The sequence below is a fragment of the Antedon bifida genome, chromosome 2, assembly GCF_963402885.1.
Source record: "Antedon bifida chromosome 2, ecAntBifi1.1, whole genome shotgun sequence".
NCBI classification, from domain to species: domain Eukaryota; kingdom Metazoa; phylum Echinodermata; class Crinoidea; order Comatulida; family Antedonidae; genus Antedon; species Antedon bifida.
In genome coordinates, this window is record NC_136227.1 from 29,053,146 (window position 1) to 29,068,880 (window position 15,735).

The 15,735-nt window shown below is 32.7% G+C and overlaps 2 protein-coding genes across 3 annotated transcripts; one reads left to right on the plus strand and one right to left on the minus strand.

Moving 5' to 3' along the window:
- The first annotated feature begins 150 nt into the window (after positions 1-150).
- LOC144858972 (organic cation transporter protein-like) lies at positions 151-6,108 on the plus strand. 2 transcript variants are annotated; one of them, XR_013616684.1, is made up of 4 exons: positions 151-248; positions 1,025-1,231; positions 1,648-1,786; positions 5,850-6,108. XR_013616684.1 is itself a non-coding variant. In XM_078715145.1 (3 exons), exons 1-3 carry the CDS (start codon positions 163-165, stop codon positions 1,709-1,711), a joined length of 357 nt encoding a protein of 118 aa, XP_078571271.1. In that variant the 5' UTR covers positions 151-162; the 3' UTR covers positions 1,712-1,991. The 2 variants fall into 2 exon arrangements, 1 of the variants encoding a protein (XP_078571271.1); XM_078715145.1 differs by lacking the exon at positions 5,850-6,108 and having other exon boundaries at positions 1,648-1,991.
- Positions 2,473-15,727, minus strand: LOC144858969 (aromatic-L-amino-acid decarboxylase-like). The gene is made up of 12 exons (XM_078715141.1): positions 15,702-15,727; positions 8,293-8,511; positions 7,469-7,582; positions 6,546-6,665; positions 6,127-6,261; positions 5,306-5,449; positions 5,071-5,137; positions 4,822-4,916; positions 4,489-4,647; positions 3,943-4,041; positions 3,405-3,506; positions 2,473-3,153 (listed from the first exon to the last, which is right to left on the minus strand). The coding sequence occupies exons 2-12, from the start codon at positions 8,497-8,499 to the stop codon at positions 2,938-2,940; spliced, it is 1,458 nt and encodes a 485-aa protein (XP_078571267.1). The 5' UTR covers positions 8,500-8,511; positions 15,702-15,727; the 3' UTR covers positions 2,473-2,937.
- Positions 15,728-15,735: the final 8 nt, after the last annotated feature.

Consider the following 15,735-nt stretch of genomic DNA (forward strand, 5'->3'; position numbering starts at 1 on the left):
CTGTATTTTGTAAGTATGAACAAATATTTCCGTATATATTTTTAAAATTGGTATTATTATATTATTATTTTTTAAATAATTCAACGATTTTACCTACATATTCATTATAATAATAATTATAATCGTTTTCCCTATAGCAAATGAGATATATTAGTTGTCACTATGGGAATGATTGGAAAATTTGGCATCTCAGCAAGTTTCTCAATTGTTTACATATTTGCTACAGAGGTTTATCCTACTCCTATAAGGTAATATGTAGGCCTACCTTGTGTTTCTTCTTGGTGGCTTGTTCTGCTGTGTCGTCTTGTCTCACCTGTTTTCACCAAATGCGTAACATAGAATCTCCCTCAGTTATCTTTTGTCGATATTGATTGCAGACATGCGTATTGGGATCATCTGAGCTTACTCATGAATAATTCATGATGTTTTTCCATAACTTGCGAACCTACGAAAAATCCTTTCCATAAAGCTCAGTATACGGTATAAGAAAGGCCATCAAACACCTTGATATCGGTATGACTCGCCATAGTGTGTCAAAACGGTTTTTTCTGTTACTTGGACTACATCCAACATTCATTTGTTCTATGAATATACACTATCTGAAATAAAATAACGAATAAATTGGAGATTCATAATTTACAATTAGTATCATCAATGTTATGTACATTTCATAGGTCTATTTAAAATGACGTTTCATTTACCTGAATTACTCTCCTCTCCTCATCGCAAAATCCAACGATCCATAACAATATCATAGTAGGCTACTATCGATTCAAATTTACAAATGTGTAAAATAAAAGAAAAAAAACCAGTAGAACCCCTATTCAAGGGACACCCCCATTGCGGAGACACCTTACCATGAAACGAAAAAGAGACAATAAATGTTTTAACACTGCGGCCAACCCCTCTGTTTAGGTGACACCCTACCCACTTTTCTGGGTTCTGAATGCGTCTGCTAAATAGTGGTTTTACTGTATTAATAACTGCAAATACTAACTAAAATAATTTGTATATAATCTTACAGAAATACAGCCTTCGGAGCATCTACATTGTTGGGTGGCTTGGGAGGAATCGTAGCCCCGCAGATACTCTACGTTGGTATCATTTTCAAACAGCTTCCGTATCTTATATTTGCTGCTCTGGCAATTATTGCCGGGTTCGTTGCACTTTTACTACCAGAAACCAAGGGAATAAATATGCCACAAACTATACAAGAAGGTGAAGATCTTGGGTAAGTGACTGTAGGCCTACAGCGGCTTATAAAGGTGGTTTTAGCATGGTGACATAATCACGCCACCAGTGTACCAGGAAACAAGAAACATACTATAATGTCAGTCAATACGATTCTGGTAACAACACATGTGACTTTCTACAATAGCATAACGTACTCTAGTACAACGTACAATGGACTGGACCCCGAAATCTTTTTACGTATTTATGCCTTTTATACATTACATCATCAATCGCACATAACGGAGTGTAATTGCGCTATCACAACACATGTAGACTTCCAATTATTGTTTATATAAATTAGGTTACACTTTAATTGAACTACAGAATAATCAAATTATGCTTGTTTCCATATGAAATATCTGAAAAATAATTTAATTTAATATTATGCCTAATCATAATTATTTTATTTTTCAGAACTACTAAACCGTTTATATCAAGAGTAACCCAAAATGAGAAGCTACGAGAAAGCGAAATATAATCAACGACTCTACATCAAGTTATGCTATTTCGTAGAGTGCTTGTTAAAAACCCGCTTCATTCTATAAGGTTCAACCTTATACAGTTTAGTGAGGTTCATTCTATTTTTAATAGGCTGCAAATGTGCCATTGTATAGGACGTACAGAAATAATTTCATATAGTAAGATACTATAATTTTTATCATCAAATTGGAGGTAAACAACATATATATGTTGTTTGAAAATAGAAAAATAAATTATATGTAGACATATTAATTGAATATAGGATAGGATAGGGAAGGGGAGAAGGGAAAACAGAACAAAATACAAAGATCATAAGTATTATTATAAGTATTGTTATATGGATCTTTGATATAACAGTTCAACAGGATACATAATATGATGTTGCCACCACTAAAATAACAACAACACGCTTGTATGTAGCACGTCGAATACAAGGTGATTTCATTGGAACGAACTCCCACGTTTGGTCAAACATTTACCCACTTTTGATTCTTTTAAAATTAATTTAAAAACTATTATTTTGTAAATAAGCACATGCAAACAGCTATAACTAAATAAAAGGTAACCATTCTTACAAGAATAATGAAAAGCAAAAACAGAATGTTAATTTGTATATATAAATATTTGTTGATGGATTCAAACATACTACAAATGGAGAGAGGCATTATATACCAATAGATAAAAGTTTTGGTCCTCTCTCCTTCATCTTTTTTTTTCTTTGTAATGTATTATACCATATGGACAATTGTCTGAAATAAAAGTTGAATTGAAATTATGAAACAAAACGAATACCTGTACAATATTATAGCAGCTACTTGCTTAACCACTGTATTTACCAGACAACTATAAGCAATGGTATACAATTTCGAAATTGGTATAAAATACTGAAGGAGTAAAATAATTCACAGTCGATTGAGTCACAAAAAAAGATAGATATTAGAATTGTTTTATACTAATGGTTAACCGTTCGAATCTCTGTTTGTTATTAGTTTCTCCAGTACAAGAACTTTTAATAAATTATCTTTGTTAAATGGTAAATTTAAGTTTACTGCATGTTAATCAACGTCTTTTCCAATTTGTTTATATAATATATTCTCTATATACTAATTGTATTATTTAGAAATAGGTATCTATAAAGTCAAATTCCAAATAACTCACATCGACAAGTTCATAGAGTTGCTTGATTAAATTGTAACTATGTAACATAATGCAGTATGCACGATCTTATAATGATAATGCAGAAAGACCATTCTCCATTAATAGGCTGTCTGCAATACCCCGGATGACATTCCATGCATATTGTATATGCTTATTCTCTGTTGATGCACCACAGATTGCAAATCTCAGGACAGTCTTTCCTTTTAAATCTGAAGATAACATATGAATTTTACCACTAGCATTGATTTTCTCCACTAATGCTTGGTTCAATTCGTCTGATTTCTAAAATAAAAATAATAAAATAAGCACCAGTTAACGATTGCAAGCAAATTGCGAATAAGTACATCCGTGATGCATATTCTGAAGTAGTCTGTATGTTACGGTATGTTTTATTATTAAAATTATATTGATTCCCCCCCCCCCCCATATTACCACGATTCCAAAGCCGAACCTTCATATGAACGACCGCTCAACAGTTTTTGCACCAAGCCACAAGAAAGGGTTCGATTAAATAATTTTAAAAAAACACATACCTTTAATCTGAAACAAACTAATCCAAGAACAACACGGTTCACAATTTCAAATCGTGAATCGGACAAGACAAGCTTTTCAAAGTCATGGGCCAACTGCACTTGCTGATAAAATAATTATAAAAATGACAATTTAATTACTAAATACTGTAGACTTAAAGCATGTTTTCTTGTCGACGTTATTCGACGCTATCGTCGTTGATCCTTAACAGTTCAACGACGATCGTTTGAAAACGATCAAGTTTAAATGATAACGATAGCGAGTATTTTTTCCTGTAACTCGTTAACATTTCAATGTTTACGTAGAAGATTGCCGATTATTGTTAACGATAGCATCGAATAACGTCAACAGGAAAACAGGCTTAATTAACAAATATAGCCAGACACATGCCGTATACGTCAAATCAAAAGAGGATTATAACATGGAGGAAATTCATGATTATTAAGAAATAGAATTCACGTGATGTATTTATACATTTAGACCCACAGAGCTTAACCCCCCCCCCCCCTCAGGTTTTCTCTTTTACCAGACAAAACGTACCTTTCTGACATGCGCTTGTAGCTGCTTGATTCCAAACATTCGAAGAACAAACCACAGTTTTAAGGATCGGAAACGATTTCCAAAAGGAATCTGCCAATGCTGTGACGATAATTTACTTTATATTATTACATTATTAGTAACCATATTTATAATACACTAATTAGGCCTCTGTATGAATAAAATCCAACATGAAGATCATCAATTAATTTATTTCTCAAGCTGAAGTGCAAAAAATGGTAATGGTAACAACTATTTGCAATATATTTTGTTTCTAATTGTACTGTATTTTTAAAATACAGGGTAACTTTTGTAACAAGTGCTTTTTAGTCGCGTGCAACGCGACTCTACAGCTCACTATGTCGGTCGGTCTGTCGGTTGGTCGGTAAACACTTTATATGTACATGGCCTTGTTATTTCAGGCCGGTGATCGGTCGAATTAAAAATGAGATAACATATTTGTTTAAATATTATCAGTTGTGCAGCTTATAAAAAAATTTCAAAGAGTATAGGTATATATTATCTAATTATCATTTTGTACATACTAACCCTTAAATCTCTAACGGCTCCCTGATGTTTATGCTTGTGGAAGGATAGATCTACATAGAATGCCTGCACCAGATCATCCTCGTCTTTTACCCACAATGCCGAACAATCAAAGTTTACTCTCATCATCTTGTGAGGGTTAAAGTTGAAGGAAGTGGCGTACTAAAACAATACATATTAGTGAGAATAATCAAACAATGAATACATTTATTTTGTAAATAAATAAAAGATTAACAAAAGCTCATTCATCTGAGAATTGATCATGATTTGACTCAATTTTATATGTTACAAAAATGACACACAGTATATTTATACTAAGTTTGTTATTTCGCTTACGTTGACACCTTTCAAAAGATATCTGAATTCCGGGCATAGAAAAGCTGTTCCTGCGTACGCAGCATCTACATGCATCCATATGTTTTCTTTCTTACCTTTCAACAAACAGAAAAATATGCATATATTATTGTAATTGTTTAACCACAGAAGAATGTTTATCTATTTTTAAAAGATGATAAATAAAAAAAAATATTGCTGAATGCAATAATCAATAAATTCTCACTATTAAGTAATGTTTGTTCTACTTACATATTTCTCCAAGTTCCTGTAAGTTATCAAAAGAGCAGCATCCTGTGGTTCCAAGTGTAGCACAAATCTAAATCATTATTACAATAATTACAATACAAGTTCCTATTTGAAAATAACTTTATATACAAAAATCTATTTATCTATAAAATCCTAACATAATATAATTTAACATACTAAGTATATCAAAAATATATATAACAACAACAACAAAGAATCTTTTCAATCAATAGCTTACAAAGAATGGCAAAAGTCCTTTGGCTTTGTCTTCTTCGATTGCTTTCTTCAAAGTGTCTCCTCTCATCGCATGCTGGTTATCTGATGGAAGAATTCTCATTCTGATTGAGCCAATCAAAGCGGCTCTTTCAATTGATGAATGTGCCTACGGCGTTTCAAATGAAATGTTTATAAAGAGTTATTTTTATTTCTAACCCTTAAAATATAGTCATGATTTCAGAGCCCATAACCTGTATTACTTTAATTAATCATTGTTGGTGTATATTGTTCAGAATCCAGATTTGCTGTGTTGATTTTATGTATAACTATTATTAGAGAATGATAATAATAACAGGAGTAAAATATCGCCAGCCTACAATGTTCTCATATTGAAATACTTAAATACAATAATAATATAAAACATATCGTCATAGAAAAACAGACAATGTGCACAGTTGTTCAATTAAACATTCATAACAAACATATTCACCAATCAGTTACCCCAATAAATATTTTTAAATACTTAAAAGTATTTCCCTTAAATTGTATTTGCATTTAGATAGGACATTTTTTGTTATTATTTCAAGGGCAAGTGTTTCCCTTACCCTAAGTGTGAATGGTGAATACGGCAACTTGGTTGTTATTATGGAGGAAAAGAAAACTTAATTTATTCCGGCAATTGTTTTTACTGTACCGTAATACAATATTTGGACTGTGTTAAAAATAAGGGATTAATTTATCTAGAACGTGGACCTAAGTTTTTTCGAAAAGGTGAAGAAACCTCGAAACACACACAATTCACATGCACAAATAAGTTCGTTTGAACGGTTTAATAGTTCTCACCTGGTCTGAAGTATAGGCAATCATTTTTGGCAATACATCGTACTGGTCCTTATCCGGCTCCCTTTCAACCACCTGACGAATAGTTTTCATCTTGGCTGCCAGCAAAGAAAATATGGTAGCTTCACTAGCAGATCCCTGAAAAATAAAATCACAGTACGATCGATTATGAATCAATCTATCCGAATCAATCAATATGATTATATAGCGCCGGTATCCATAATGTAATGTTCCTAGAGGTAAAAACGGAAATGTTTCTGTGTACAAGTGAGTTTTCAAAAAGGTATTGACATTTTTACCATGGTGAATTTATTAAAATTTATTTTAACAGGTTTGAAATCAAAAAGAGATCTCTATGATTAAGACACTCACTGTAGAATCAATCCGCCTCCGTCATTGTTCTTGATTCATTTGTAAATTACCTGTATTACCCCTCCACCTTTTCCACTACCTTCTGTCAGGAATTCATCAGGTAGGCCTATTGCTTTACATATCCAATCTAAAACAATCGTTTCAAGTTCTGTGCAAGCTGGGCTGGCAATCTACACAAAATAATGTTGAATTATTGTAGGAGGCACAATAATGAACAATACATGACGTCATATCAACGTTCTATATTCACTGATTGTTATATTTTTTCTATTTTTTTTGTTTTGGATTTTTTAAAAAGTTGTTTCATTGCAGGACCATATTGATCTTTTATTTTCTGAATTATGTTATCCTGTCTAAATATGTTTTAATATCACCAGAAACCTTGTCAGTATTTAATATGGCCAGGGATACGGTTCCACTGTCTTACAACCACTTGGTCACTGAGTTGAGTGTATGCTTACTATATGATTGGCTATTTTCGAATCACGTGCTATTGATGTGAAAAAAAATGATGTTATGCACACCAGAGTGTATCTTTACTATCTGATTGGTTATAATAGTAGTTATCAGTAGCAGTTTTATAATAGTTTTATCAAATGATTCTATTGCACGTTCACATTGTGTGCAACGTAGGCTAGTGACTTAATGCGCGTCTGAAAACCAACCTGCGGCTGTATAGTGTGTTATAAAACAAATATTTCAAATAATAAATATTCCCTAAAAACATTTATTAATTGTGTGGTTGTATTCCTTGTTGCAGGAATCTGATAATTTGATATGCAGGAATTTTATAAAAAGACAAGCTATCATATCATCATGTCTTGTCATGTCATGTTTTTATTATAAACACACCATTGTTTGTCTTTTACAAACAATGGTTTAAAACCACAATTTGTCTTTTTATTATAGACAAACAATGGTTTCTTTTTTCGAAAGACAAAAAATGATTTGTAAAAGACAAAAACATAATTACCCACGTAAAGCCAACGCAACCAATGCCATCACTTAGCATATCACCAAGTATTGATGGACATGAACTTCCAACTTCATAATAGGCATGGAAATTAGGACTACGCCAATGGCTAACCTGTTTATACACAAATAAAAAAAGTGTTATTGTATAATTTGTTTTATTGTATAATTCGTTTTATTGTATAAATTGAATAGACTCTAACTGATAAATAAGCAGCACGTGCAACCTGGAAGTGAGGCTCTATATATTTCAGCTTTTTAATAGTTGAAACGTGCTTTGATATTTGTGTTTGAAATTGTCATGAATTTACCGTAGGCCAAAATAGTCTACGATAACCATAAATGCGTTTTGCAAAAGTGAGTGAGTGGCCGAGCGCTTAAGACAGTGGAACCGTAATTACGTAGCCATAACATCGGCAGGGGTTCGAGGCTCACTCACTCCATGGTTCTGGTGGTAGAACGAGTCTTCTCGGATAAGGACTATAAACCGTAGGCCCAGTGTACACATCTAGCTCGTGTGCACTTTAAAGAACCTAGTACATCTTTCGAGACGAGTAGGGGGTTACCCCGGTGTATTAGTACATTACAGCCACTGATCACCATCTCTGGGAGACCAGTCTTTGACTGAAGAGGTTACCCAGTATAAATATATATTTCAATCAAAAGAAATTTAGGAGTTTGTTCACTCGGTATTAGCGATGTGGTGATCGTGAGTTAGAAGAGACCAACCAAACTTCTGTTTTCGAAACTTTTATCAAATAACTGTTTGTTTTTCTGTTGATGATCATGGATATTGCGAAGCTATACTTTCACTAAAATACTTACACCAGGCATGATGGCCTTCTCTACATCTTTCATAATATCTTCCCATTTTTCTGGGTTTTGTGGTGCTGCATTTGGGATTAGTTTGCTGAGATAACCAGGTTCTACTTGAGCTAACGGTGGTCTCTCTTCAATCGTATCTATGTAACCAGCTATGTAGTCAACCATTTCTTTGCCCTGTTTTCGAAACTCTTTTGATTCTGATGACATGATTTTCTTTTTCTACAGACAATGTCAGATTTAATTGTATTGGAGATAAACAAGATGTATTTTTTTCAAAATAAAAAATAACTGTTTAAGTTTAAAAATAAATAGGAAAGATGAGGAGGTAAAACATGAATCAATCCAAATTAGTTATGCTTTGTTGATATAGAAGGTGAATCTATTTAACAAATGTGTTTACTTCTTCTTTCCTTGGAAAATCCAAGAACCATTTTGTATATATGACCTTGGCCAAAATAATATACAATACAGATAATAAAATAAACAAAGTTTAAATGAAATATTATTTTCCAAGCTTAGTAATGAGATCAGAATTTGTAGTAGACATAAGATAAATATATTTTCATTTAAATGGGTTATTCGTATAAAAAGAAATATATATTTAGATCTAATATCAGAATAAAAGGGACAAATTAAAGTGAAGTGATATTCATCAAATGATTGTAGCGAACCTAATTTGCATAATCTTTCATTTCTATTAATACGATTCCATCTTCCTTTTTCAATTTCTAATTCATTTATTTATTGTTTAATATCCTTAGTCTTGGTTTAGTCATAATTTGGTAATTAATTAATTAATTATTCTTCAACAATTTTATTTAATGTCTGTAATGTTGGAGCTTAGGGTGTAACTAGTATCTTCATGACATTTGTGTCGTTCAATATCGATTAGTTTTTGTTTAAAATTTGAAATAGAAATATATGTCTCATTAATTATACTTCGAATTTGGATAGGGACTCTGTGTGTAATGTAGCAAAGTCTGATTAGAGTGTTGACAATTGTTTTCCTTGGCTTCATTCTAATTGCCATTTGAGTTGAAAATAACCTCTAAATAGTTCAAAGATTTTTTTTTTTTTTTAATTTCATTTTAACACATACATAATACATTAATAGAATAAAAAGAAACACGATATAATACTCTCTCAAAAATAAGAGAGTAATGAAATAAAAGAAAAAATAATGTATCGCAAAAAATACACCTTAGTTCAAAGATTTAACAATGTATTTCCATTGTAACTACATTTTTCAAATTTCTTAGGATTACCACCATTTGTAAACACTACGATAGTACTTTTTCACGCTGCTGCTCTAGCCCGCTACGTCACACGAGATGACTCATTTATTAGATGAAATCAAGCAGCAGTTATAGTACTACACTTTGACATTTTTGCTAAAATGGAAACTCGACTATAATTTATAGGTACCAGCTGCATTTCTGGTATTTATGAGTCCCATGACAATACTGTATTTCGCTGTCAGATAATCATTGAATTATTATCAAAACAGTCCATGAAAGTTTTTGTTTGTAATATGATACTTCACACTTGAAGTATCTAAGGCGTGATGAATGACCCCCAGACTTGACCTTAGCAATAAAATAAACTAAATTGAGTCTGTTTCATATCAAAGTTATTCACTTCTGTAACAAAATTCACATTATAAAAAGAGAAAAGAAACGTTTAATTATAACTCAAAAACCATTGTCTGACAGACAATTTAATTATTTTTTGCTTTAAATTACATTTTTTCAGGTAAAATAACTATTATGTGACAATAAAATGACACATTCAAAAACAAATTTGAAATAAAAAATATTTTTCAGAGGGACAATATATCTTTAAAACTGTTACGTCAAAAAGCGAGCAGCGTTTTGTGTAAGAAATATTTCTTGTTTACTGATGGAGACCTATACCAGCAGTTTACATAAAAAAAGAAAAATAATAGTAAAATGTTGGGGTGGTCAACAAAATGAGACGTAACTATTTAAATTTTGAAAATATTCTGTTACGACGTTGATTATAACATGACCTTTTTGTATACGAAAGCATAACTCCATGGATATGAATATAGAGACATACCTTAAATACATAGTGATATTATAGATAGTATGAACTATAATATCTCAGATGTAAACACCATGGTAAAAAAATGAAAACTAAAAACAAATACCTGCACAATTAATATCTCACAGTAGCTATACTTTCTTACCATGTAGGTTAACAGACAACTCAGACTCTTGTGGCTATTAAGGCAAATCATTATTGTCAATGTAAGTCAAGGAGTCACAGTCAAATGCACACATTCAAAAGCCACCACAAGAAAGTCACAAAAAAAACGGCATACTCATATCGCATCATAAGGCCAAAACAAAAAAAATTATTGTGTTGGCCACGTCCGACCGACCCTAAACTGACGAAAATGAAGGTCGGCTTTTTTTTTTGTTTTTTTTGTGAGCCAAACGGCAATTGTGAAAACAAATGGTGAAAAAATAGTGTCTTATTCACCAAATTGGCGAACATATTTCACCTCCGCCGCCGGACGTGTAAAAAAGAAGCGTGCAACCAACCGTGAATCGATCACGTGATAACCAGAATATGCGATTTTTTTCATAGATAAGTAAGATACTTATCATTTTGTTGTTGTCATTTATGGGTCTTGCGTGTTACACAGAACATTAATTCCTCAGATTTCCTCATCTTATCGTTTCAAATTAATTAATTAAATTTCAGTATATCACCGGGCGGTTTTAGAATTAATGTTCTGTGCCTAATGTGTTTATAAATATAAAATTATCTCTTCGGAGATCCCGCTTCGTGAATAAACTGAAAGATGAAGGTATATCAAATTGAGGGACTAGTGCTGTTCCGTCGTACCACGCCGAGAATGTTAAAGAGTCGCTATCCAATCCAAAACGTTATACAGGCCTAGGTGCCGACATAGATCTCTAGTGGGAGTTAACCATCATAGTCATTCCTCACATTCAAAATCTTTCCTGTAACTAACAACCCATTCCTTTTTCTATACATCCTATACTACTTATTTATATCCTACATTTATACCTATGTTATTTTCGCTCTACTGCAATGTACGATACACTTATAATCTTACATTTATCACACAGTACACACAACTTGACATTGTATACGCTAGCATTTCATTCTAATACGCTCACGCACTTTATCGAACTTACTTTTAAACCAAACCAAAGAACTTATAAGCACAAGAATCTCATGTTCTTCAATTTGCATTCAAAACACAGTATCGGAAGTACAGGGTTAAAAGGTCAAACTGGGCGACGCCATTTCACAGCATGGAGCAGCGCCCCCTCCAAACTAGGAAGTCAATTACTCGACCTCCCCCCCCCCCCCCACCCTCTAGAGTATTAGCAGATCCCCTCTATGATTTTGACTTTCTAATTTGATGCGGGCGCCCTACTCCTCAGTCAATCACCCCCCCCCCCCCCTAGAGTATTAGCAGAACCCCTCTATGATTTTGACTTTCTAATTTGATGCGGGCGCCCTACTCCTCAGTCAATCACCCCCCCCCCTCCCCCTAGAGTATTAGCAGAACCCCTCTATGATTTTGACTTTCTAATTTGATGCGGGCGCCCTACTCCATGGCAGAGCCATATATATATGCAGTTGCCCTAACCATTAGACCACTGGGGCTTTTATGGTATTGTTCAAACTCGATTGGATTGCGACTCTTTAACATTCTCGGCGTGGTACGGCGGAACAGCACTAGTCCTCAGTTATATACATATATATATATTATCGTTTCAAATTAATTAATTAAATTTCAGTATATCACCGGGCGGTTTAGAATTAATGTTCTTTGCCTCTTGTGTTTATATGTATATATATATGTATATATGGCTCTGCTCCATGGCTCACAATGGCGCCACCCATAGCTCTATTCTATCCCACAATGCCTTTCGAAATTGTTACGCGCTTCGGACGAACAGGAGATTCTTGTGTTATAAGTTCTTTGACCAAACCAAAACCATACAACGACAAGACATCCATCGATTCAGTTCAAAACCAATTTTAGGTAACTTTTGAATTAATTATTTTCTATCAATTCTATCATTTTCATATAAAGATATTGTGGAACCACGTCAGGTCAAGTTCAATATTGAATACCGAAACGTGGCAGGCTGAAGGCGCTTGACCTTTGACAAGATCGCCTAAATTTTTAAGTTTTAACTTTCCAATACTTAGTGTTGTATATTCTGGTACAGCCGCTCCATAATCTCTTTGCTTTTCTTCCTTATATCTTTACTCTTATTAAAAGTACACGTTAACTTACGATCAAATAAAATTTTTTTCATCGCAACTTGTACAATGTAATTTAGAAAACTACAACAATTTTTCAATAAACATAGGCCTACACATCATACAACGTACATTTCTAGCCTAACAAATTTTTCAAAACTTTCTATTATTTAAAAGTCGAAGATAGCCAGGTCTCGGGTCCATTCTATTGTCGCCACAGATTGATATCTTCATCAGTACTTCTATGAATGGATGATTAGGTGGGAACACGAACGCTAGTTGATCATACCCAGTACCGTTTGATCATACGATTAATCGGGAAACCACCTCATCACGACGTTTTTCTGTTGATGATCGTGGAAATTGCGAAGCTAAACACTTACACCAGGCATGATGGCATTCTCTACATCTTTCATAATATCTTCCCATTTTTCTGGTTTTTGTGGTGCTGCATTTGGGATCAGTTTGCTGAGATAACCAGGTTCTACTTGTGCTAACGGTGGTCTCTCTTCAATCGTATCTATGTAACCATGTATGTAGTCAACCATTTCTTTGCCCTGTTTTCGAAACTCTTTTGATTCTGATGACATGATTTTTTTTCTTCTAAAAAACAATGTCAGTTTTAATTGTATTGGATATAAACGATGTATGAATAAATCTAAATTATTTATGCTTTGTTGATATAGAAGGTGAATCTATTTAAAAAATGTGTTTACTTCTTCTTTCCTTGGAAAATCCAAGAACCATTTTGTATATATGACCTTTGGCACAAATAATACAGATAATAAAATAATAAAATAAACATTAGAGTCCATTTAAAAATTCTGCTCTAAGTTTAAATGAAATATTTTCCAAGCTTAGTAATGAGATCAGAATTTGTAGTAGACATAAGATAAATATATTTTAATTTAGATGGGTTATTCGTATAAAAAGAAATATATATTTAGTTCTAATATCTGAATAAAAGGGACAAATTAAAGTGAAGTGATATTCATCTTCAAATGATCTAATTTGCATAATCTTTTATTTCTATTAATACGATTCCATCTTCCTTTTTCAATTTCTAATTTATTTATTTATTGTTTAATATCCTTAGTCTTGGTTTAGTCATAATTTGTCTATGTTTTATAATTATACTTCGAATTTGGATAGGGAATCTGTGTAATGTAGCAAAGCCTTGTTAGCGTATTGGCAATTGTGTTTTTTTTTTGGCTTTATTCCAATTACCATTTGAGTTGAAAATAACCCCTAAATAGTTCAAAGACTTAACATATGTCAATTTTGTATTTCTATTGTAAGTAACTACATTTTTCAAATTTTTTAGGATTACTACCATTTGTAAACACTACGATATTATTTTTTAACATTGAAAGTTACATCCCATCTTGCATAATAAACAGACAACTTAATTAAACAACGTTGTAATCCATAAACAGTATCACTAAACAATATAAGATTATCTACATAATAAAGTAGATGATTAATTGATAAATCTCATATTTGAATTCTATCCTCGTATTATTGTGTGCGGGTATTTTTCAGCATCGACATCTATTTGACAGTGTATATCACGATTGGAAAACACCCCTATTTGGGTAAAATCGTTGAACCTCAATTCGTTTTAAACGTCAATTAAATCTCCTGTTCTTGCTCTTGTTTCCTTTCTTCTTCGCTTAATTGAATTGAATTACCTTATCATATTGTTCATCTTAGTAATTGTACAATTGTCTTAGCAATTTAAGCTACTGTATTTGTATTGTAAGCCGGACTGCTATATCTACATTATTTATTTTTTTTACTTTATTTTTTTCAAAATGTTTTATCCTTTCTTTTAAACCCTTTTTAACTGGTGGTCATGACTTAAAGTTGTCCGCAACTTATTTTGACCTCCATCTGCACATTTTTTATGTTTATTGTAATTTTTATTTTTAAGTTATGTGTTTATATTTTCTCTATTTTATTTTTTATTTTGAAATGTGTGGATAAACCAATAAAACAAACAAACAAACATTAGGTGGTTAAAATCAGTGCAGAACGTATGAACCAAACCAAACTCTACTTTTGCGCTAACGTAAATCTATATACGGTATAGATTGCCGTCGACCCAACCGTAACATGAGCTGATTTGTACACTGAATTAATAACGTTGTTAATAATAATGTTTTGCCTTTTACTCCTGAATTTGTTTTGTGTGAAGATATCGATGTCCCAAGTAGTATAGAAGTATTTGTTAATGATTGTGTTATGGGTAAGATACGGTTGTTGTTGTAGGATATATGATACTCGTACTGAATATATAGTTTGAAAAAACCGGGCTGGAAGCTCCGGACAAACCCGTCTTCACTCGACCGCAATTACTGTATTAAAACAAAAACTGTAGGCCTGGCATTAAAAAGCATAATCATGTTATACCCTTTAAAATAACGACAGGCGGTGACTTAATGAAATAAATGAAATGTTAATAATGTCAAGATAGTAGAGAATGGCAACAGAGGGAGAGGACAAACACGCAGTCTCTCTTCCTCCCCTATCTAGGCCTATAGGAGCTTTGGGGAATTCGTGAAAAACTAAGAGATTCAGAATTTAACAACCTATCTAGCGATACAAAACAAGCTATAATATGAGTTGAAAACGTTTATGTGTCACCTACTATTCAACTTCATTGTATAATGGCCCTAACGTATACACGGCGGCTGGAGTGATCGACTACTCAAATAACTCGGTAACTTTGGCATTGTGACGTACTATAAAAGTAAATGTGTTATATTATTCTGCATAAAATGCTTGTAATTTTTTTTACTGATGGTGACCTATACCAGCAGTTTACATATAAAAAGAAAAAAATAGTAAAATGTGGGGGTAGTCAAAAAATGGCACGTAACTGTTTGAATTCAGCAATAGTTATCCCCAAAACATATATTCCATGGAAAACAGAAACACCTTACTATTTAGAGTCTGAATATTTTCTGTTACGACGTTGATTATAACATGACCTTTCTGTATACGAAAGCATAACTCCATGGATATGAATATAGAGACATACCTTAAATACATAGTAATATTATAGATAGTATGAACTATAATATCTCAGATGTAAACACCATGGTAAAAAAATGAAAACTAAAAACAAATACCTGAACAATTAATATCTCACAGTAGCTATACTTT